The sequence below is a fragment of the Lithobates pipiens genome, unplaced genomic scaffold (assembly GCF_037356315.1).
Source record: "Lithobates pipiens isolate NorthernLeopardFrog02 unplaced genomic scaffold, aLitPip1_a1.2 Scaffold_11, whole genome shotgun sequence".
Taxonomy (NCBI): domain Eukaryota; kingdom Metazoa; phylum Chordata; class Amphibia; order Anura; family Ranidae; genus Lithobates; species Lithobates pipiens.
The window spans coordinates 4,278,209-4,303,484 of record NW_027507696.1 but is presented as its reverse complement, the minus strand read 5'-3'; the positions used below and the strand labels follow the sequence as shown (position 1 = coordinate 4,303,484).

The following is a 25,276-nucleotide window of genomic DNA, read 5'->3' as shown; positions in this document are numbered from 1 at the left end:
GATACCCTCCTGTCCCCCCCCCCCAGTTTGTAAGTTATCTTGTGTTTTTGTCTGCTAATGATTTTTGTGTATTTTTTGCGACACTGTTGTTTTGATATTATTTTTAGGGGGGGCCCTGTCAGGTAGGCTGTATGGGGCCCATGATTTCTAACAGCAGCCCTGGACATCTTGGCTCTTCCATACAGATCCTGTGAATTCTGAGGATTCCAAGTTTCACAACAAGTTGCCATAGCACAGTTCAGGAGCGACTTCTGCTGAGATCTAGTATCTTCTGCGTTCCTAGGATATTTTGGTTAGGCCCAGGGCCGTCTTTAAGGCAAGGCAAAAGGGGCAGCTGCCCTGGGCTCTGTCATTGTTGTGGGGCCCAAAGCAGCTGCCTCATACTTGCCAACTATCCCAGTTTAAATTCCCTTGTCCCTTGAAGTTTTGGTCCTGTGCTGTGTCCCAAAATCTGAGTGTGAAGTGCTGGTACTAATACTGGCCAGCTCTGCCTTATTGTTGTGTAGGGATGACTCACCTGCAGACCCTGTGTTTACATGTAAATAACAGACATTCATATGTAAATAGCGGCGGCATTCATAATTAAATATCTGCGGCCATCGGCATTGATATGTAAATAAAAAGCATATGAATATCATGCCTTCCTGCAGTGAGGAGATGATGTGCTGTAACCTCTAGCAACCTATAAGTGAGCAGTATTACTGTACAGTAATCTGTAGCAACCAATTAAAAAGCAGAAATAATTTGCTGTAACCTTTAGCAACTAATCAGTGAGCCAAAATGTGTGCTGTAACCTCTAGCAACCAGTCAGTAAGCAGTAATGATATGCTGCAACCTCTGGCAACCAATCGCAATTGCTGCCTGATCTGATATAGTAAACTGATTTTGAGTCTAGCTGCTATTTATTGTATGTCTTGGAGCAGGTAGAGAGTAGAATTAAATGGGGGGGGGGGAAGAAAATTTTTGCCCAGGGTCCAATCAATATTAACTACTTCCCACCCGGCCAATGTACATATACGGCCGGGTGGGAGCCGCCTCCTTCTGACTGGACGTTCAGGAACGTCTTTCAGAAGGAGGGGGATCGTGCCCGCACAGCGGCGCGATCCTGATGCGCTCGTGTCACCCAGGCACGGCGCATCTCGGATCGGCAGGAGGGCTCTGTGATTGGCCCTCCTGATCACAAGACATCTGTGTCCAATTACAGCTGTCATGTGATCTAAACAAACAGCCGGTTGCTAGGCAATCGGCTCTCCTCTCCTCACACGGAAGTCGACGCTGAGGAGAGGAGAGCGGATTGGTGCAGCCGGCTGGTGATCAGTGAGTATGAGCTGTTTTTACAGCTTTTTACTCACTGATCACTAGTCTAGTGTAAACCTACAGTGTAAAGACACATGTCCCCAAATAATAAAAACACATGTCCCCCACATATCTCCCACTAAAATCACATGTCCCAATGATTATCTGCACACATCTGTACATGATCATTTGCATACATATGTCCGTGATCACACAAACCAATTATTATACACTTAAAGTGGTTGTAAACCCTTACAACACACTTTGACCTACAGGTAAGCCTAGATTAAGGCTTACCTGTAGGTTCAAGAAATATCTCCTAAACCTACACGGTTTAGGAGATATTTGCCGAAAGACAGGCACTGCTGTCTACGGCGCATACGTAGACAGCGGCGCGCAGACGCACTGAGTGCGGCATCATCAACGACGAAGATGCCGCGCGCGTCGGCTCCCGTGCGCATGCGTGGGAGTGACGTCATCGCGGCTTCGCCGAATGACAGCGGTGGAGCAGCGAGACCCCACCGAGAAGATGGATGTGCCAGACTACAGGGGACAGCGGTGACTTCCCTGGCTCCTGTGTCAGGTAAGTGACACATAATGGACTACTATGCGATGCGATGCGATGCATAGTAGTCCATTATGCTTTACCTTTGCAGGGAATGAAAGAGGAAGTAAACTCCTCTTTAACTGATTTTTTTTTTTTTTTTTTTACCAAAAACGTAGCAGAATACATTTTGGCTTAAATTTACGACAAAATTTGATTTTATTGGATTTCATTTAAAATAGAAAAAAGAAAATGTTGTTTTTTTTTTCTTCAAATTTCCACTATTTTTGCGCTTATATCGCAAAAAAAAAAAAAAAACGGAGTCGTGAATAAATACCAACAAATTAAAGCTCTGTTTGTGCGAACAAAATGATAAAAATTTCATTTGGGTACAGTGTAGCATGACTGCGCAATTGTCATTGAAAGCGCTAGAGCGCTGAAAGCTGAAAATTGGGCTGGGAAGGAAGGGGGCGAAAGTGCCCGGTATTGTAGTAGTTAAAGACGGCCCTGGTTAGGCCTGTAATGTAACGCATGCCTAGGCGGCAAACATAAGTTGAAACATACTCTGTCCAGACAATGCCTCATGAATTACAAGTTCTAGGTGCTAGCAAGGCAGACTGGGACATGTGGTTCTACAATATCTATAAAGAGTCTAGGTTGCTGCGTGTAGGTTATAGCATACTATTTGCTTCCTCTAGTTCAAAAAGGGTTAACATTTGTCTGAATATGTTTACACCCCTGGATACAGGGAAGTCCTTTAAACAATCAGTTGACAGTTTGTTGCACTTGCAACTAGTCTTTTTTTTTTTTGCTCTCTGCAGCAGATAAGACCGGGATCTCCACATGCTGTTCCTAAAAGATAGTTTTAAAATCAGTGCTTGCTCCTAATCAACAAACTAGCAAGTCCCCCCCCCCCCCCATTTCTTCCAGAAGAGGGTTTATGTGCTGCTAGGCAGCCTCTCTTCTTCCTTGATCTGATTCACAGAAAACTCTACTGGCCACTGGTGCATTGTGTTCAGGAGGGGGTGGGCAGGGTCACAGAGCAGAGGGAGGGAAAGGGAAAAAAAAAAAAAAAACTCAGCTACCCCTCCTTGTAGTCCCCTGACAATAAAGCGTTGCATGACATCACACACAGGGGGAGTGATCAGTGAGACTTTATGTGTAACATACATCACTTCCTAGCTGCCATAACACAACTGTTATAGAAAAAGGGCTGGCAGCCTCTTGGCTTATCACTGAGCTGTCTCTTTCTTTCTCTCTCTGTCTGTCTCAGCTGCAAGCTGCGTGGATGGTTTGTACGACTGCCTCTTCAAAAACTGTGACTGCATGAGCTGCCTAAATACATGGCTTTCCTGGCTAACAATGGATCACATCAGCCACCTGCCAGAAGAATATATTCCAGGTATGAACATGGGGTGCAAAGGTAGAGGGGTACCCAGGCTGTAACGTGCTGTTAATGCATAAAACCAAGCTGCGTTGGGTGTTTGATTGTCACGGCTACGTTACAGCAGTTTTGCTGGTTGTCGGTAGACGGACATCCCTGAACAGAAAAGGCTCAGACTTGAGCTACTCAATTGTTTCATTGTTCTAGACTTGGAAAGGAAAAATATAAATTCAGAGGCTTGATGTAGACTGGTTTGTTGCCAGAAGTCTTTCTCTAGAGGTGACCCCCGTCTTGGTAAACCGAGGTCACCCTTAAACGTTAGAACAAGAACCATTGAAACAGTACTCAGCTTAAAAAAATATATAAGCAGAATGGCTTATCAGGAAAGTAGATTTTTTTTTCCCTTTTATATATTATAATGCAGGAAGTAGATTTCCTGGCTGCAAGTTGCACCCCCCCCCCCTCTTTTCCCTAATGATCATTTTTAGATGTGATGTAAAGACCTGTAGAAATAAATGTACAACAAACCTTTACAATGGCATTATTTTCTGGTTAGTGTCTGACCTGTACATATAGATCAGTGATTCTCAACCAGGGTTCCTCCAGAGGTTGTAGGGGTTCCTTCAGCATTGGGCCATTTCTGCCTCTTGGATAGGTTCCCACTGACACCATTGATATTTTTAGCTATCTATAAGGAGGTAATTCTTCCCAATGACTACAAGTGTAAGGACCCTTCTTCCCATTGACCATCACACTAATGTATCATGAGTTGTAGATTTCTAATTTTTAGCAGGGGGTTCCCCCCGAGACCGGAGAACTATTTCAAGGGTTCCTCTGTGTTGAAAAGGTTGAGAGAGGCTGATTTAGATGTTTCTTACTTTACAGCACCAGTGTAATGGAGAAATGGTGATACTACTCAGCTGGTTTAATTTTTTTTTACTTGCTCAAGAAAGGTGAATTTGGTTGCCATGGGCATTAAAACTGTAATTTTAAACAAGCCCCTTAGTGCCTGTTCACACAGGGGCGAAACGACTTGCAGCGCGACTCACAGACTTGACCTGCACACGACTTCAGCAGCGACTTGCAAAACGACTTCTGTATAGAAGTCAATGCAAGTCGCCTGAAGTCGCCCCAAAAATAGTACAGGAACCTTTTTCTGAGTCAGAGCGACTTAAGTCGCTCCTATTAGAACGGTTTCATAGTACAGAACGGAGCGCGACTTGTCAGGCGACTAAGTCGCCTGACAAGTCGCAGTAGTGTGAACGGGCACTTAGTGTGTTCCACATGAGTTTATTTTTCTTGTCTCTTGAAACAGTACATTATAAATGTATTTTACATTTGAAGTACTGAGGGTCTGTTTGTTTGGCTTTCTGTTGTTGAAAAGTAGAGTAAATGTTGTAATAAATGAAAAAGATATGCGTATATCTTAAAGAGTAACTCTACTTTTGTTGATAGGAAAAATATTCTCCTCTGCGTGATCTACCTACAAGGATTTTAACAAACTTTGTTGCACATTCTTACCTTTTTTGTTATTCTGAAGAAATAGCTGTTTCTCTGTGTCTATGTGCAAAGTAAATCTGTATGGGAGTGGTTTTAATAATTATCAATTAGCTACTGCACCTTCAGGGCTCTAATGAGGAACGTGTTAGCATCTGCATCCCTTTAGACATGAATTCCCTTTTGGAGTATCTCACCAAAAATTAAATTTTTGTTTTTTTTCCAGGGGGGGGGGTGCTCAAAATCTGATTTGTACCAAACGGAAAATCAGTGAGCCAATATTGCATTTTACAGAAAATTACCGAGCTGCAGATTGAAAAGAAAATTTTATTTTTAATAACATTCAAGCACAATATGACTTGTGTCGCAATAGTCTTTGCTATATTATTATTATTTTATTTGCTGGTTATTTTTTACCCACAAAAGTGGAGTTACCCTTTAACTTCTGTAGTCATGATATGGACTGTATTATTAGCTGGCATTTGGTATTGTAAAACCTTGTAAGGAGGGCACAGACAGTAGAACAGGGGTAGGGAACCTATGGCTCTCGAGCCAGATGTGGCTCTTTTGATGGCTGCATCTGGCTCTCACTTCTCAATCCGCGGATTGCGTGGTGTGCCGATCCATGGATTGAGCCAATAGGAAAGGCCGCAGCTTCGGCCTAGCTCCGGAGCTGCGGCCATCTTGGTACACCTGGCGGCGGCCTAGGTGAGCGGTGCACTGATGTCATCATCACCCGCCTCAACTGCTCGTGGATCTGCCTACCTGTGTAGTGGTAAGCAAGCAGACAATCGTAGGGGAGATGTGGATATTACAGTTATGACTGAAATTAGTCGATGAATCGATAAAAAAAAAAATTGTTTTAAACATATTGTATGGCTCTCGCGGAATTACATTTTAAAATATGTGCCATTCATGGCTCTCTCAGCCAAAAAGGTTCCCTACCCCTGCAGTAGAGGCTGATTGGACATGTGGGTTCTATCAAACTGTCACTGACGTTTGTAATAGTTTGCTGGCCGATTAAAGTAATTTGTTTTTAGCCTATGTAGCCTATATAGGAGGAATACTGTAGAGTCCAGCAGCTGCATCTTTTCAAGAGAGGAAATAGCCTCTTAACTACTTGCTGTCTGCGCTATAGCCAAAAGACATCTACAACGCGGACTTAATTTGCTGGGAGGGTGTCCATGGAAGTCCTCCCATGCTTGAGCAGCCTGCATGCCCCCTGCAGGGTGCGCTCTGTGATCAGCGAGTCTGTGAGACTCGCCTTATCCACAGATCTGAAATGCATCAAAAACGTACTGGACCCTAGTATAGTGGAAAAAATAAACTGGAAAAAAGAAGTAAAAAAAGCACCTGGAATGCATTCAGAAACTAGTCAAAAACACATTAGTGTGCATGCCGAAACGCATCCGGAACGGATCTAGAGTGTGTTTTGAACTGGCCCGTGTGTGCGCATCCCTGTTCCTTCGGTGGTAACGCGGCATGGCTGTATACCATGTGACTTCATCACAGCCGATCACAGTTGATTCCACCGCACGGCGCATGCACGCGATCGCGAGCCTGGGAACACTGCTCGTCACTGACGATGGTAAACAGCCTTTGGCCTGCTGTTTACCCACGTGATCAGCTGTGATCCTGTGAACATCTTGTTACCACTTACAGTGTACACCATTCACACTGATTGCCCCCCACCCCCTAATAAAAGACCCGTCATCACCCATCATAGTACCTGTCAGTCCATCTGATTACCAATAAAGGACCCGTCATCACCCATCATAGTACCTGTCAGTCCATCTGAGTACCAGAGTGCCTGTCACAGTCCATATGAGTAGCTGTCACCAGGCCATCAGAGTACCCGAGTAGCTGTCACCAGGCCATCAGAGTACCCGAGTAGCTGTCACCAGGCCACCAGAGTACCTAATTGCAGCCATGCCTCATAGAATATACGTTTGGGTGTTTGCTTTCCAAAATGGGGTAATTTTGTGGGTAATTCCACTGTCCTGGTGCTCCAGGACCTTCAAAAGTGTGATAGGTAAGAATGAAATGAAACGTGTAATTTATGCTCCTAGAACGCCTGAAGGTACTACTTCAATGTTGGTCCTCTGTATTCTATTTTTTTACAAAATTGTCATATCAGGTTATTTCTCACACACAGCATATGCATACAACAAATTACACCCCAAAATACATTCTGCTACTCTGCCCGAGTATGGTGATACCACATGTGTGAGACTTTTACACAGCCTGGGCACATACAGAGGACCAAAATTGAAGTAGCACCTTCAGGCGTTCTAAGAGCATAAATTACATATCTCATTTCTCAACCACCTATTACACTTTTAAAGGCCCTGGAGCACCAGGACAATATAATTGCCCACAAATTTACAGAATTTTGGAAAGCAAACATCCCAACGTATAATCTATGAGGCATAATGAGTCTTTTGAACAGTTCATTTTTTTTGCAGAAGTTTTTGGAAAATGTGGAAAAATGAAACCGCATTTTTTTTTTTTTTTACACAAAGTTGTAGCAAAAATTACACCCCAAAACACATTCTGCTACTGCTCCCGAGTATGGCGATACCACATGTGTAGGACTTTTACACAGCCTGTTCACATAGAGAGGCCGAACATTGAAGTAGTACCTTCAGGCGTTCTAGGAGCATAAATGACACATCTCATTTCATTCCTACCTATCACACTTTTGAAGGTCCTGGAGCACCAGGACAATGGAATTACCCCCAAAATCACCCCATTTTGGAAAGCAAACACCCCAACGTATATTCTATGAGGCATGGGCTGCAAATAGGTACTTGGGTACTCTGATGGGCTGCAGATAGGTACTCTGATAGGCTGGTGAGGTACTCGTGTACTCTGATGGCCTGGTGACAGGTTCTCTGATGGCCTGGTGACTAGTATTTGGGTACTCTGAAGGGCGGTGATAGGCACTCAGGTACTCATATGGACTGTGACAGGTACTTGGGTGCTCAGGGTAACTGTGACAGTTATTCAGGTACTCAGATGGACTGGGACAGGTACTTGGATGGACTGGGACAGGTACTTGGGTACTCAGATGGACTGGGACAGGTACTCGGATGGACTGGGACAGGTACTCTGGTACTCTGATGGGCTGTGACAGGTACTCTGGTACTCTGATGGGCTGTGACAGGTACTCTGGTACTCTGATGGGCTGTGACAGGTACTCTGGTACTCTGATGGGCTGTGACAGGTACTCGGGTACTCTGATGGACTGTGACAGGTACTCGGGTACTCTGATGGACTGTGACAGGTACTCGGGTACTCTGATGGACTGAGAGTGACAGGTACTATGATGGGTGGTGACAGGTCCTCTTTATTGGGGGGGGGGGGCAATCAGTGTGATTGGTGTGTACTGTAAGCTGTAACGAGATGTTACCGCAATCTCCTCCTCACACACGATCGGTGTGTAAGGAGGAGAACCCGGTAACATCTCGTTACCGCGGTTTGTTTAGTGATCGGCTGTGAAATGATCACAGCCGATCATGTGGGTAAACAGCTGGCCAATGGCTGTTTACCAGCGTCGGTGACGAGCAGTGTTCCCGGAAACACTCCGCCACCGACGTGCACGCGCAGCGCGATCACGCGCCGTGCACAGTGGGGGTGTGACCATCTGGGATCGGCCGTGACTTCATCACAGCCGATCACGTGGTAAACAGCCATACCCAATGGCTGTTCACCCTCCTTGGTGGCAAGCGGTCTCTCTTTGACACGTCGCCACAGAAGGAACAGTGATGCGCGTGCATTCCCTGTTTAAATGTGAAAGAGGGAAGGGGGCTCTCCGTGGATCAAAAGATTCTAGTGTGGTGGTCTCATCCCTGATACATTTTGAACAAAAAAATCCCCCTATATAAATGGGATTATAAGTGATCACCAACACCACACACAAATCAAAAACATGAATATTTTATTAACAAATACAGAACGAAAGATACACATAAATACATTAAACCCTGGGTGTGGGGTCATCAGCTTAGAGTATGATTAATATTTATTGGTTGTTTTTTTTTATGTGTTTATAACATTTTGCTACACCATTGGGACACTGTTTGCTTAGTAGTCCCTCTGGTTTTAATGTATTTATGTGTATCTTTTGTTCTGTATTTGTTAATAAAATATTCATGTTTTTGATTTGTGTGTGGTGTTGGTGGTCACTTATAATCCCATTTATATAGGGGGATTTTTTTGTTCCCTGTTTAAATGGGAGGACGTCATATGATGCCCTCTCGCCACAATAGATGCTCCGCCTGGCCGTCATTTGACGGGCGGCAGTCGGCAAGTGGTTAATAAAACTCGCCATGCTCCTTAATACCTTGAAATGTCTTCTTTCTAAAAAGGGGTCATTTGGGAGGATATTTCCTGACTTGTTAGGCCTCTTTCACACGAACGATCCGTTCAGGTCTGCGGAACGATCCCCCTGATGAGCAGAGTGGGCTCTGTACATGGAAACGTCAGTGTGAAGGAGCCCTTGGACCCCTTTCACACTTTAGCGTTTAAAAAAAGCGCCTGTGAAGCGCTTGAAAGAAGCCTCATCTGCATTTCCAATGTGAAAGCCCGAGTGCTTTAAGAGCCCTTTCACAATGTCAGCACCTGAAAAACACTCGTAAAGCGCCACTTAAATTAGCAGCGCTTTACCAGTGTTTTTCGAGCGCTATTGGGTCGCTTTTAACCCCTAGCTAGTGGCCAAATAAAGGGTTAAAAGCGCCCACAAAGCGCTGCTGCCAAAAGCGTTTTGCAGGCGCTTCCCATTGATTTCAATGGGAAGGGGCGCTTTAGGAGAGGTGTATTCACTGCTCCAAAAGTGCTGCAAAGAAGCTGCTTGCAGGACTTTTTTTGGCGCCCTGCCAGCGCAGCGCCTCAGTGTGAAAGCACTCGGGCTTTTACATTGAGATTGCAGTTGCGGCTTCTTTAAGGCGCTTTACAGGCGCTTTTTTTTAAAGATAAAGCTCCTGAAAAACGCCCCAGTGTGACGGGGATCTCAGTGTGAAAGCAGTCAGGCTTTTACATTGGGATTGCAGTTGTGGCTTCTTTCAAGCGCTTTACAGGTGCTTTTTTTAACGCTAAAGCGCCTGAAAAATGCCTGAAAAACGCCCCAGTGTGAAAGGGGTCTTACACCCCTTTCACACCAGGGCGTTTTGCAGGCGCTATAGCATTAGAAATAGCGCCTGCAATCCGCCCTAAAGAAGCTGCACCATTGTAGTGTGAAAGCCCGAGGAATTTCACACTACAGCGGTGCGCTGGCAGGACGTCAGGAAAAAGTCCTGCCAGCAGCTTCTTTGGAGCGGTGAAGGAGCGGTGTGTTTACCGCTCCTCCACCGCTGCTCCCCATTGAAATCAATGGGGCAGCGCTGTACTACCGCCGGCAAAACGCCGCTATTGCGGCATATTGCCGGAGGTTTTAACCCTTTCACGGCCGCTAGCGGGGGGTAAAAGTGCCCCGCTAGCGCCCGAAATGCACCGCAAATCCGGCGGTAAAACGCAGCTAAAAATCGCGGCGTTTTACCGCCGACGCAATGGGCGGTGTGGTGTGAAAGGGGTCTTAGTGTCTCAAGAAATGAGATCCACCTGATGTACTTGAAGGCCTGATCAGCGGTGATCAATTTTCAGTGATTGGCACCATAATTTGTAGACTTTATAACTTTCACAAAGACGAAATAATGTACACTAATTTGTGTTATTTTTACCAAAGATATGTAGAAGTATAAATTTTGGCCAAAATTTCTGAAGAAAAATTACTACTAGTGAAAAAAAAAATGCAAGTTTAATATGGATACAGTGTTGCATGACTGAGTAATTGTCATTCAAACTGTGAAAGCTCTGAAAGCTGAAAATTGGTCTGGTCAGGAAGGGGGTGTAAGTGCACTGTTTTGAGGTGGTTAAAAGTACAGGGCTTCATATTGCTTAAGTGTAATGAATTCAGAAGCCTATTTGTCTCCTGACTTTGCACTTCAGACAGATTAAAAAAAAAAAAATTTTTTTATCCCTTTGAGTTTAAGCCCTAGGCTGCATCACCAAAAGGAAACACGTGTCCAGCCAGATGTTGTAGATATAAAAACTCCCAGTGGATCTTTCAGGATATGCTAGGAGCTGTGGGTTTCTTTGAATGTTTGTCAGGAATGGTTTGGCAGTGGGAGAGTTAAAACTTTTAACTTGCAAAGACACCTTGAGCCCTGAGAACTTGGCTAGGTTTGATCCACAAGAGATTCTGTCAGATAGACTGCCAGTGGTGTTAACCCCTTCCTGGCTGGGTAGTACTGCTGTTCCGAAATTAAACAGGTGCACAAGGAGACAACATATATAATAGAGAGGGCATGCATTCCAGCTTGTTAACCACTTTCAGACCGGACCAATTTGCTGGTCAAAGACCAGACCACTTTTTGCGATTCGGCACTGCGTCGCTTTAACTGACAATTGCGCGGTCGTGCGACGTGGCTCCCAAACAAAATTGACGTCCTTTTTTTCCCACAAATAGAGCTTTCTTTTGGTGGTATTTAAACACCCCTGCGGTTTTTATTTTTTGCGCTATAAACAAAAATAGAGCGACAATTTTGAAAAAAACGCATTATTTTTTAACTTTTTGTTATAATAAATATCCCCCAAAAATATATAAAAAAACATTTTTTTCCCTCAGTTTAGGCCGATACGTATTCTTCTACATATTTTTGGTAAAAAAAATCGCAATAAGCGATTATTGATTGGTTTGCGCAAAAGTTGTAGCGTTTACAAAATAGGGATAGTTTTATAGCATTTTTATTAATAATTTTTTATTATTTTTTTTTTTTACTAGTAATGGCGGCGATTTTATTGTGACTGCGACATTGTAGCGGACACATCGGACATTTTTGACACATTTTTGGGACCATTGTCATTTATACAGTAATCACTGCTATATAAATGCAGTGATTCCTGTGTAAATGACACTGGCAGTGAAGGGGTTAACCAGTGGGTGGCAGTGTAGGGGTTAAGTGTTCCTAGGGATGTGTTACTAACTGTGGGGGGGTTGGGCTTTCATTTAGTGAACACTGATCTCTGCTCCAATCACATGGAGCAGAGATCAGCGTCACTAGTTGCTAGGCAGAATGGAAAAATGTTGTTTACACAGCATTTCCTCCATTCGGCCGCTCCTTGAGACGATCGCGGGGATGCCCCCGGCGATCGAGTCCGCGGGTCCCGCGACCGGACTCACGGGGGTCCCGACCAGCGCGGGAGCGCACCGCCGGCGGCCGATGGCAGGGCGGCATCGAATATTGGACATACCTGTACGCCAATATGCCTGCCCGTGCCATTCTGTCGACGTATATCGTCGTGCGCTGGTCGGGAAGTGGTTAAAAGGACATTCTGGCTGATGCCATGTTGTTTTTAAACAATGCAAAAGTGCAGACGATAGCGATTTATACTGTAAACATTACATTAATGTAGCTTTCAGGAGCTGCAATGGGAAGTTAAAGCGATTTGTATAGCCGCTTAAGTTTTTTTTTTTTTCTTCCTGACCTGCAAAGGAAAAGGCATAATCAGCTAGTATGCACCGCATACTAGCTCATTATGAAATACTTACCTTAGAACGAGGCTCCGACATCTGGCCCGATCCACGTCGAGGGAGCTGACATGTTCCCTCTGCGTTTCTTCCAGGTATCGCGGCTCCGGCGCTGTGAGTGGCCGGAGCCGCCATATCGTCACTCCCGCGCGTGCGCGCGGGAGATTTCTTTCCGGCAGGGTCCGGCGTCTGCCGGTGTCCAATCACATTGTGTCCTCCATCGGATAGTGTCTGCTGTGTACTGCGCATGCGCAGTACACAGGACACACAGATCCCGAAAATAGCCGAACATGAACGGCGCCTGCACCGTGAGTTCAGGTTCTAGTCTCACCATCCAAGTGGACATAGAGTTGGAATAAAAAGAGCCGAGCGCAGCGAGGTCCCTGAAGCGTGGCGAGTGGACCTCTAATATCTGCAGCCCTATGTCCACTTCGGTGGTGGGGCTAGCACCTCCACTCACGGCGCCGTTCATCTTCGGAGATTTTCCGAATCTCCTTCTGTTCCGTACTACGCAAGCGCTGCGCCTGCGCAGTACGGGGCGGACACTTCTAGATGGCCGGACGCTATATGACAGAACACTGGACTTTCAGCCGAGAATCCCCTGTGCGCATGCGCCACTGCAGTCAGCGGCGCAAAGCGAGGGAATATTTTTTTTACCTACAGGTAAGCCTTATTATAGGCTTTCCTGTAGGTAAAAGTCAAAAAATTGACTATACAACCACTTTAATAGAAGGCAGTTTCTGTGGCTATCTGCAGCCTTGAACCCATCTTCAGCCACCACTGCCAGATCTGCCTTTATATCACTTCTGCTGTCCAGCAGCTACTGATACAATGCTGTCTGTGAGAGTGTATTGACCAGCAAATACCAGGTGTGCATATGGCTTCTTTTTTTTTACTAGTTATTAGTTGTAAAGCTAGTAGTAGTGGGAGGTAGATCTTCTGACTGGTAATCTGTTATGTGCCACGCTCAAGTTTCTTGCTGAACAGTGGCAGAAGAAACACAAAGGAGGTGTCTTAGGGTAAAAAAAAGAGCACGAAACCCTGCATGAACTTCCCCGTTTATCTTTTTGCATATGAATAAGTTCAAAGGGGAGATGGGGGGGAAAAAATATAGGTAAAATACAACAGATCTTTAATATCTGCAGGGGCAGTTTTACCAGGGTGCTGTACATGTGCAAAAACATGCATTTTTGTTCTCTTTGCTGCCCTTCAATTGTCAGAAAAAGTGTAAAAATAGCAATATTCTATGTTTTTTTTATTTTTTTATTTATTTTTTATTGTGGCTGAAGCTGAATACTCTTCCCCGAGAAGCTTTCTACAAGAACAGAGCTTTCCTTTCATTTGTTGCCAGTTGTTTATAGTCTGTGCATTGTGCCCTGCTGCTACATTCTTCTATAAATTAAAGGCAACAAGTGGATCAGACCCATTGCCAAGGCAAGTTTTCGAAGCCAGGAACTCGCATGCACAGCTCTCTGCAGGAGTCAGGGCCGTTTTTAAGGCAGGGCAAAAGGGGCAGCTGCCCTGGGCCCTGTCGTTGTTGTGGGGCCCAAAGCAGCTGCCCCATACTTGCCAACTATCCTGGTTTAAATTTCCTCGTCCCTTGAGGTTTTAGTCCTGTGTTGTGTCCCGATATCTCACTGCGAAGTGCTGCTACTAATGCTGCCCAGCTCTGCCCTATTGTTGTGTAAAGATGACTTACCTGCAGACCCTGTGTTTACATGTAAATTACCGGTATTCATATGTAAATAGGGGCAGCTGGTGGCATTGATATGCATATCATGCCCCCCGAGATCATATCCACAGTAATCTCTAGCAATCAATTAACAAGCAGAAATCATGTGCTGTAACCTCTAGCAACAAATCAATAAGCCGTAATGTGTGCTGTAACCTCTAGCAACCAGTCAGTGAGCGGTAATGGTACAATGTAACCTCTAGCAACCAGTCAGTGAGCGGTAATGGTACAATGTAACCTCTAGCAACCAGTCAGTGAGCGGTAATGGTACAATGTAACCTCTGGCAACCAATCGCAATAGCTGCCTGATTTAAAGGGGTTGTAAAGGTAATTTTTTTATTTTCTACATAGTTTCCTTTAAGCTAGTGCATTGTTGGTTCACTTACCTTTTCCTTTGATTTCCCTTCTAAATGTTTTTTTTCCTTGTCTGAATATCTCACTTCCTGTTTCTCCTCAGTAAACTTCTCACCATCATCTGAGCTGGTGGTTAGTCAGCCAGAACAGCTTACTGAACAGCTTACTGGGGAGGAACAGGAAGTGAGAAATTCAGACAAAGAAAACAAACAAAAAAAAACATTTAGAAGGGAAATCGAAGGAAAAGATAAGTGAACCAACAATGCAGTAGCTTAAAGGAACCTATGTAGAAAATAAAAAATTTACCTTTACAACCCCTTTAATCTAAACTGATTTTGAGTCTAGCTGCTATTTATTTGATGTCTCAGAGCATGCAGAGAGCAAAACTGCATGGGGGGGCAAAGAAAAGTTTTGCCCAGGGTCCAATCAATATTAAAGACGGCCCTGGCAGGAGTCCCTAAAATACACAAGAAGCTGGCAGGGTAATTGAGCCTATCGTTATCTATCCAAAAGTGGGATATCACTTTTTTTTTTTTTTGGATGTAGTCTTTCGATGGGCAATGTCTGAGGATTAAACGGTTTGATTTGGTTGGGCTCCTCATTCTAGACCAAATGCTTAGTTTGCTGATAAATCCAATCCATATATACCGTGTGCACCCAAGCAGCATTCAACTTTGCGGACTGTTACCTTTCTGACTGTTACCATGGCAACACCATCTCTTGTGTCGCGGAGAAGAGGGAGCCTAGCTTCGGATTCGTGTCTGCCGCCTATTGTGTTTCTGTGCTCAGTTGATATATGCAGATGTGAGTGATTGATCCTAAACAAAACAAATGTAAAATATATAGATATTTTGAATCACCATTTAGGTGGGGGTGCATATTAAATATATATTTTTTTTATATTCAAAGAGTGTATATCAAGGGGTCAGCTGCAAAGTGGATTAATAAGAATAAAGATTTGATTAACATTAACAGTTTAGTCCGCCCCTATATTGGTGAGGGCCTTGGTCTGCACATCTGCTGTGGCCATTTTAGGATGTTCCCACCGTCCCTATTGCGTTTTTATGTATTTTATATTATATGGAGACTTTATTGTGAAGAGTGGATACAACCCAAGGTAGACAGGAATAGTCAAAACTTTAAAGCGATTGTAAACCCATATATATATATATATTTTTAAAACAAACATGTCAACATGTTACCTGCTCTGTGCTATGGTTTTGCACAGAGCAGCCTTGATCCTCCTCTCCTCGGGTCCTTGGCTCCTTTTCCCTGCCGAGTGCCCCCAAAGAAATCGGCTGTCTCTGAGAGAGGGGAGAGCCGCTGCTCTTGTGCACAACCCTGAATGAAGATCGGGCTCAGGTAAGTATGGGGGGATCTGGGGGAGAGTGCTCCTTTCAGAAAGTTTTTAACCTTAACCACTTAAGGACCGCCTCCTGCACATATATACGTCGGCAGAATGGCACGGCTGGGCACAAGCACATACCGGTACGTTGCTCTTTAAGTGCCCAGCCGTGGGTCGGGAGCGCGCCACCATATATATATATATATATATATATATATATATATATATATATATATATATATATATCATAGTTTGTAGACTGTATAAGTTTTACACAGACTCAATAATATACACTGATATGGGTTATTTTTACCAAAGAAATGTAGCAGAGTACATTTCAGCCTACATTTATGAAGAAAGATGATTTGTTTTTGTTTTTTTATGTATTTTTTTATTTAGATATTTGAGGTGGTTAACTACTGCATTTCTGGCTGTGGGCACACAAGAATGTTAAACACTGGCCAGCGTACAGGCAGAAGCATGCCTGTGCCCCTCTCTTATGTGTGGCATGCAAGGGCTGTACCCAGCAACAGCTGATTTACTGTCACAGATGTAGAGTCAAAATGTTTCTTGATGCTGCTTGTAGCCTGGTAACCAGCACAAACTCGCACTGCTTTGTACGGCATTAAATCCCTTTGTCTCTAGGCCCAACCAAGCAACGCTATCATTTAGAAGGCAGCGGGCGTCTGCCACAGATGATTTTTATTAATGGCAGAACTTTTCCAGGCTTTGTTTTGCTTTTTTTAAATGCCCCTCTAATGCAACTATCATTTTAGAGCACAAATACAAAGTTGCAACACAGGCAAAAACACTTTTAGCCCTGGTTCTCTCTGATGTGATTTCAGATTCGACCTGAATCGCATGACAAAAAAAACAACATTGCTTTCAGTTGTGTCTGTTCACATCAATGCCGTACAGCTGCGATGTACCCTTGGGGAAGGGCCCTGTGCTACTTTGGTGCGATGTTGTGGTCCTTAGGCTTCAATGGAAATGCATCAACATGGGAACAAAATGCCCTCCCTCCCATGTTAAGGGCATGTGGCCTGGTATGGTTCAGGAGGGGGCCTGCTCCCCCGTCCCCCCTTGTCCTTTCCAAGTCTGTGGGGTAGCGTGTTCGGATAAGTGTCTGGTATGAATGCTGGCAGGGGTGACTTGGCCCCTTAGTTCCACTAGAGGGAACACTTAAGGTCTCAGCACACCAAGACATTTTGGACAATTTCATGCTTCCAACTTTGTTGGAACAGTTTGGGGACGGCCCCTTCCTGTTCCAACATGACTGTGCACCAGTGCACAAAGCAAGGTCCATAAATACATGGATGAGTGAGTTTGGGGTGGAGGAACTTGACTGGCCTGCAGAGTCCTGACCTCAACCTGATAGAACACTTTTGGGATGAATTAGAGCAGAGACTGTGAGCCAGGCCTTCTTGTTCAACATCAGTGCCTGACCTCACAAATGTGCTTCTGGAAGAATGATCAAACATTCCAAAAGACACTCTCCTAAACCTTGTGGATGGCCTTCCAAGAAGAGTTGAAGCTGTTGGCTGCAAAAGGTGGGCCAACTCAATATTGAATCCTACGGACTAAGACTGGGATGCCATTATAGGCATGTGCACGGGGTGTGCCTGAGCACACCCTAATCACCCGGAGCTGTCTCCCAAGATCTGCTCTGAAATGTTGCATCCAGGCATTGTGTAGCCCACGCTGCTTGTGAAACCTTCAGCAGATTGTGAGGCGAGAGACGCTCAGTATGTGAAACTGTTAGCTAATATAACAGCTTGCAGAGAGAGAGAGAGAGAGAGAGATCAGCTGTTACAACTCAGCGGTGATGTCGGGGGTGGGCGGGACGTAACAGCCATCAAACACCAGCCAATGGGATGGGGTCTGGGCGGGCCGCTACATGTATGTTTCTCTGCCCCCTTTCTTAACCTCCCTGGCGGTATGATTCAGTCTGGAATAAGGTGCTGAAAGCGGTACAATTATTTTGCATGGAAATCTGGCTTTTATTTTCTAGTCCTGTAATTCTTAGGAATAACGCTCTGAAATCTCTTCAAACCAGAGTCTAGCGGACATCCCGGGTATGATAAAGTTTATAATATAAAAAAGAATAATAAAAATTATTCAATAATGTAATCAAATCCAAAAAAAAATGAAAAAGGGACATGTTTTGGTTGCTATGGACAATCTCCAAATTCCAAGCAGTAAAAAACAATATTTATAATATAAAAGTGCATGCAGGGCACTGCACAAACCACTAGGGACAAAGGGGGTGTGTATTTTTTACTACAGCACTGTAATCTGTAAGATTACAGTGCTGTGTGTGTTTTGTGTCTTTTTACATTTTTGAATTTGCCGCCGTTCTCCGCTCCCGTGCGTCGTAACGCCCGCAGGGAACGGAGCTCGGCGGCATTCGGCACTGTGAATCGAGCGGAGGACAGCTCGCTCACACAGCGCGGAGGACATCGCTGGATCCAGGGGACAAGGTAAGTAACGTTACCTGTGTCCTCCCCTGCATCGAGCGGTGCAAGCCCGAGTCTGGCTCGGGGTTACCGCTATTGTAATTAAAATTCCAACCCGAGCCAGACTCGGGATTACCGCTAAGGAGGTTAAGCAGGAAAATAGGAAACCATGTTAAATGGACTGCAAGTCTGAAAATGTACTAAAAAAATGCATGTGAACCAGGCATTATCCCTAACCTTATTTGTTTGCTATGTTTCTCATTAATCATAATCCAATTTAGTTTTTGTTTAACGTAGTCAAATACCACCATTGACTGGTTCCAGCATCTTGCAATTGACAATCTTGCTTGCCAGAACCATGTAGGCGGTTCTGGTGTATTTAGGAATTTCAGTATCATGTTTCTGGAAAAGGGTGATTTGGAAACACGTACTCCTGTAACTGACCAATTTCAATTGCAAACAGAACCTGGTCACTTTGGGACCACCAATTTTGTTATTTTTTTTATTTTTTTATTATTATTATTTTTTTTTTTACGTTTTGGAAAGGCTGGGGGATGGTTAAAACCCCTGCTGTTTTTTTTTTTTCTCACTTTTTTGCTGCTATCTGCATCCTGTTGGGAGATTTCCCTTCACTATCTGTCAGAGACACAACTGGAAATAAAAATAATTTTAAGGTTCTCCTCACTACCTATTCTGGTAACAACCGTAGACTTTTGGATTTTCTGTCACTTTCTGTCCCAGGGGACACAGCACAGCAATAAAAACTAACAGAGCTCATCTCCAAAACTACAGAAAAAGTTTTGGCTTTACAAACTGAGACATTGGGGTTTATTTACTAAAACTGGAGAGTGCAAAATCTGGTGCAGCTCTTCGCTGAAACCAATCAGCTTCTAGGTTTCATTGCCAAAGCTTAACCACTTCCCGACCGGCGCACGCCGATGTACGTCGGCAGAATGGCACGGGCAGGCAAATGGGCTTACCTGTACGTCCCTTTTAATTTGCATCCCTGCCATCGCGAGCGCGCCGGTCGGGACCCCCCGTGAGTCCGCTCATGGGTCCCGCGGACTGGATCGCCGTGGGCATACCCGATACGCCGCGGGCATATACGGGACGGCCGAACGAGGAGATGCCGTTGTAAACAGCATCTCCCACTTCTGCCTAGCAACAAGTGACACTGATCTCTGCTCCATGTGATTGGAGCAGAGATCAGTGTTCACTAAAAGAAAGCCCAGCCCCCAACAGTTAGTAACACACCCCTAGGAACACTTAACCCCCTACACTGTAACCCCCTGGTTAACCCCTTCACTGCCAGTGTCATTTACACAGGAATCCCTGCATTTGTATAGCAGTGATTGCTGTATACATGACAATGGTCCCAAAAATGTGTCAAAAATGTCCGATGTGTCCGCCATAATGTCGCAGTCACAATAAAAATCACTGATCGCCGCCATTACTAGTAAAAAAAAAATTATTAATAAAATTGCCATAAAACTATCCCCTATTTTGTAAACGCTATAACTTTTGCGCAAACCAATCAATAATCGCTTATTGCGTTTTTTGTTTTTTTTTACCAAAAATATGTAGAAGAATACGTATCGGCCTAAACTGAGGGAAAAAAATGTTTTTTTTATATATTTTTGGGGGATAATTTTTATAACTAAAAGTAAAAAATAATGCGTTTTTTTCAAAATTGTCGCTCTATTTTTGTTTATAGCGCAAAAAATAAAAACCGCAGGGGTGATCAAATACCACCAAAAGAAAGCTCTATTTGTGGGTAAAAAAGGACGTCAATTTTGTTTGGGAGCCACGTCGCACGACCACGCAATTATCAGTTAAAGCGACGCAGTGCCGAATCGCAAAAAGTGGTCTGGTCTTAAGCCAGCAAAATGGTCCGTGGCTTAAGTGGTTAATTGAACAAGCTGTAGTTGAGAGCAGATTGGGTACTATGCACAGCTGCACCAGATTCTGAGTGCACCGGTTTTAGTAAATCTACCCAAATGCGCATAAAAACCTGGCTGAAATAAGTTGCTTCACTGTAATGGAATAGGCATTTATTGTAATTTTCTCTACCTGTTACTGCATGCGTCTTTCATGTCATTACCACACCACGTTCCTTCCCATAATCCACTGTGATTATAAACATTGAACTAATGGTGTGTAGGAGAATACAATTGCTGAGCCATCATAGTTTCTACGGCCGCGTACACACGGGCGGACTGTCTGGCCAACTAAGTCCGTCAGACAATCCGACAGACAGTCCGTCCTACTTTTGAATGAACGGACTTGACCACACACGATGAACAGACAGTCCGCTGAAAGCTTGTGCGATGACGTGTACAGCACGTACGACGGGACTAGAAATACGACGTCCAATACACTGCAATGCAACCTTCGGCCGTGTAAATCCTTTCTGAGCATGCGCCATACTTAGTCCGTCCAACTAGTCTACTCACGAGCGGACTGTCCGCTGAAACCAAAGTTGGACGGACTGTATTACGGAAATTCCGAAAGACTTAGTCCGCCAGACTGTCCGCTGAAAAAGTCCGCTGAAGCCCACACACGAGCGGACTGTCCGCTGAAATGTGTTTCAGCGGACTAAGTTGGACGGAAAATCCTCTCGTGTGTATGCGGCCTACCCCTTCTTTTCTTACCATAATAGCCTGTTTATCGCTCTTTTTATCTATCTGTCTATCTTTAATGCTGGGTTAATGATTGGCGCTGCCACTTGTGTGCCAGCCCCTGGCTGGCATCCTGATGTTTACCTTTCACCCAGCTCAGCTTTTACACCAGTAAGTAAAATATAAAATCTACCAGGACTACCGTTTAGAAGTGTTTTCAGCCGTCTCACTTTCCAGTCTGTTGCACATGTGCTTCTAGGATATGGGAAGGAGAGGGGAACTTCTGCTCTCCTCTCCACACCTGCCTGTCCTATAGTCTGTTCTCAATCGTGTTACACTGCTCTGTTTATTTGCCAAAGTGGGCGCTTACATGGCATTGCTCTTTTTAAGTCTCGTCTGGTCTGGGAAAAATTCCAGTCCTTTTGCATGCTGGTTTAACTCTCCTGGAAATGACTTTAGACTATAATTAGAATGCAGATTATTGAAGAAGAGGAAACTGACCGACTTCTTGTGGAAATCTGTCTATTCATTTTTTTAATTTTATTTATTTATTTATTTTTTTAGAAGATTGGTGCAAAGCACTATTTCTGCTTAAATGGCTGCATACTTTTTGTGAAATTTTACAAAATAAGTAAACTTTTTTATTTTATTATTAAATAAATAAATAAATAAATAAATAAATAAATAGATAATTAAAAATAGAGTGTTGATTTAAAAATCAGCATTGTAGTCATTCACCCTTTTTAACTCCTTGTCAGCTACTTAACCAGTAGCTCTCTCTTTATTTTGCCACTTATTTCTATTTCCATTTCCACAAACACTGACATCGAATGGAATTCACTGACTTATGTTTAACTCTTCTAATCCTAGGTGTCCGGTTATTTCTGAAAGATATTTGTTCACTGGAAACACTAAAGATTCACTTAGATCAGATGATCTGCGTCAAATTCACTAGAGACCCTTTATGTTCAATTGCTTAAAACCTTTTAAGTGCAAATTTCAATATTTAGGCTACAAACAAGTAGAATATGCAAATAGCAATGTGATGTAAGGTAGATACAGTCCCTGACAAAAGTCTTGTCGCTTCTCTGTTTTGTAGAAACTCCTGCTATTAACCTGACTTTTAATTAATCAATTGGTGTTAGAAATGGCTCATATGAAAAGCTAAAGCCCTCCCAAATGATGGTTAAACCGGGAGTCCGCGTTATTTTTTATTTTTTATTTTTTTAAAGCCAGCAGCTACAAATACTGCAGCTGCTGATTTTTAAAATAGTGACACTTACCTGCCCAGCGCGCCCGCGATGTCGGCACCCGAAGCTGATCTCTCGATCGTCTCTCGGGTGCTGCCGCCGCCATCTTGGGTATGGGAATCAGGAAGTGGAGCCTTTCGGCTTCATTTCCCGGTTCCCTACTGCGCATGCACGAGTCGCGCTGCGCAATAAGGACGGTCCCCGCTGTCTCTGGGATCTGTGTGTTTCCCAGCAGGCAGCGGGGGACTTTCGGAAAGGGGTGTAATCTACGCCCCTTTCCGCAGAGAGCTATCCCGGAAGTGGGTGCAGATACCTTTACTGTACAGGTACCTGCACCCCCCTCCCCCCTGAAAGGTGCCAATTGTGGCGCCGGAGGGGGGGGGGGTTCCGATGAGCGGAAGGTCCACTTTAGGGTGGAGCTCCGCTTTAACGCACTGAAATAAATTAGTTTCACTGAAAAAAGATTTATCATTTAATCAAGACAGACAGGTCAAATTTTGGCCAGACAAAAGTTTTGTCGCCTATACAGAAATTGAACAACTTTACTGAAAATCCAAAAATGTCAGCAAATTAAAGTGGTTGTAAACCCTTACAAACCACTTTGTCCTACAGGTAAGCCTAGATTAAGGCTTATCTGTAGGTCCAAGAAATATCTCCTAAACCTATATGGTTTAGGAGATATTTGCCCGAAAACAGGCACCGCTGTCTACGGCGCATGCGCCGTAGACAGCGGCGTGCAGGCGCACTGAGCGCGGCATTCTCAAAGATGGAGCTGCCGCGCATGTCGGCTCCCGTGCGCATGCGCGGGAGTGACGTCATCGCAGGTTCGCCGAATGACAGCGGCGGAGCGGCGAGACCCCACCAAGAAGATGGATGCGGCGGACTACAGGGGACAGCGGTGACTTCGCTGGCTCCTGTGTCAGGTAAGTGACACATAATGGGCTTTATGTCCATTATGCTTTGCCTTTGCAGGGAATGAAAGAGCAAGTAAACCCATCAGGGTTTACTTCCTCTTTAAGTAGTGGTGCTGTGAGATCCAAATTTAATATCTTGTATGACTTCCATGAGCTTGAAGGACAGCATCCATGCGGTTTGGCAAGGATTCATACAATTTATTGATAAAGTCATCAGGAATAGCAAAGAAAACAGTCTTGATTGCCTTCCAGAGTTCATCAATATTCTTTGGTTTCCTCTTCCATGCTTCATCTTTCATCCTACACCACATATGCTGAATGATGTTCATGTCTGGTGACTGGGCCGGCCAATCCTGGAGCATCTTGATCTTCTTTGCCTTAAGGAACTTTGATGTGGAGATGGAAGTATGCGATGGAGCACCATCCTGCTGCAAAATTTATATAAGAGGTAGCTAAGATTTCTTGGTATTTTAGACTATTGATGTTGCCTTCCACCCTGCAGATCCCTTGCACACCCCCATACTGGATGTAACCCCAGACCATGATTTTGCCTCCACCAAACTTCACTGTTTTCTGGGTAAATCTCGGCTCCATGCGGGTTCCAGTAGGTCTCCTGCAATATTTGCGGCGACTGTGGTGTAATTCAACAGAAGATTCATCTGAAAAATCCACCTTCTGCCACTTTTCCAGAGTCCATCCTTTTAGCAGGCTGTGGCCCTTGGCAAATTACTGTTTCCGTCGGAATATCCGACCGACAAAGTTTTAGAGCTGGGCTATAAAAAAATTTCAACAACATGATCCGATCGGACTTTGTCTGATCGTTTGTAGAGAATTCCGATCAGACAAAGTGCCACGCATGCTCAGATCAAATTCCTAGACCAAAGCTATTGGCTACTAGCCTGAACGTAGTCCCGTCGTAACTGAATTACAATATAATGTATTTTCATTTTTTTTTTCCCAAACAAAAGCTTATTTTTTGGTTTGTTTGACTGCTGAGCCTACGGGTAAAGGGCCAGTTCATACCATAGAAACACAGTCCGGATACGTCCTGAATGCTTTTCTGCATGCGTGTTTTTGACGTGTTACCAGTGTGTTTTTGATGCATTCATGTGTATTTTTTCCCCCTCTTTTTTTTTTTTTAATCTTCATCTTAAATAAGGACATGTGTTCCAGTGAGCTTCAGGTGTGTTTAGGTGCGTTCCAGTGCATTTTGATGCGTTTTACCACATTCCAGGACAGTTCAGTGCAGAAAAAATGCAGCATGTTCTACTTTATTTTTTCTAGAACTGGAGTGCACTGTAACTGATCACACTTCTGTGAAATATGCCATTGAAAACCATATAACCTGCTATCCATGCATTTTTAACGCACTGGACTGCATGTGCTGTTTACTGGCCCAAACTGTAGTTTCTTTACAAATTATTTGTTTTCATATAATAGAAATTCGCTTTATTTAAACATTGGTAGTGGTTTGTGGTAGGTGATTGAAAACTATTTTCTTTTCTGTGTGTGTAACTATTTATATACACTACATGGAGGGAACCATATTTGCTCATTACATATAGTAACTTGAAAAAGTATTTATTCCCCTTGAAATTTTCCACATTTTGTCTTGTTACAGCCAAATATGTAAATGTATTTTATTGGGATTTTATATCATAGACCAACACAAAGTGGCACATAATTGTGAAGTGGAAGGAAAAGGATAAATGGTTTTCATAGTGTTATACAAATAAATATGTGAAAAGTGTGGCGTGCATTTGTATTCAGCCTCCCCAAGTCAATACTTTATAGAACCACCTTTCACTGCAATTACAACTGCAAGTCTTTTTGGGCAAGTCTCTATCAGCTTTGCAGAGATCTAGATCAGTGTTCCCATCAACTCTGACTAGCTTCCCTGTCCCTGCTGAAGAAAAGCATCTCCACAACATGATGCTGCCACCACCATGTTTCACAGTGGGAACGGTGTATTCAGAGTGATGTGCATTGTTAGTTTTCTGCCACACTTAGCGTTTTGCTTTTAGGCCAAAAAGTTAAATTTTGGTCCCATCTGACCAGAGCACCTTCTTCCACATGTTTGTGTCCCCCACATGGCTTCTCGCAAACTGCAAATGGGACTTCTTATGGCTTTCTTTCAACAATGGCTTTCTTCTTGCCAATCTTCCATAAAGGCCAGATTTGTGAAGAGCACGACTAAGCCCTTGTACACACAGTCGGAGAATCCGTCGGAATGTGTCCTATCGGACAGTGTTGTTCGATAATCCGACTGTGTGTGGTCTGCATCGGACTGTTAGTGTCGGAATATCCGTCGGACCAAAT

General features: G+C 44.0%; 1 protein-coding gene across 1 annotated transcript in view; it reads left to right on the top strand.

Moving 5' to 3' along the window:
• The window catches only part of GPSM1 (G protein signaling modulator 1), a 391,197-nt gene that overhangs the window by 61,584 nt on the left and 304,337 nt on the right, over positions 1 to 25,276 (top strand). The window contains exon 3 of the mRNA XM_077468201.1: positions 3,114 to 3,242. Within this exon, the coding sequence (XP_077324327.1) occupies positions 3,184 to 3,242 (59 nt within the window). The 5' untranslated portion in view covers positions 3,114 to 3,183. The remainder of the gene's footprint in view (positions 1 to 3,113; positions 3,243 to 25,276) is intronic.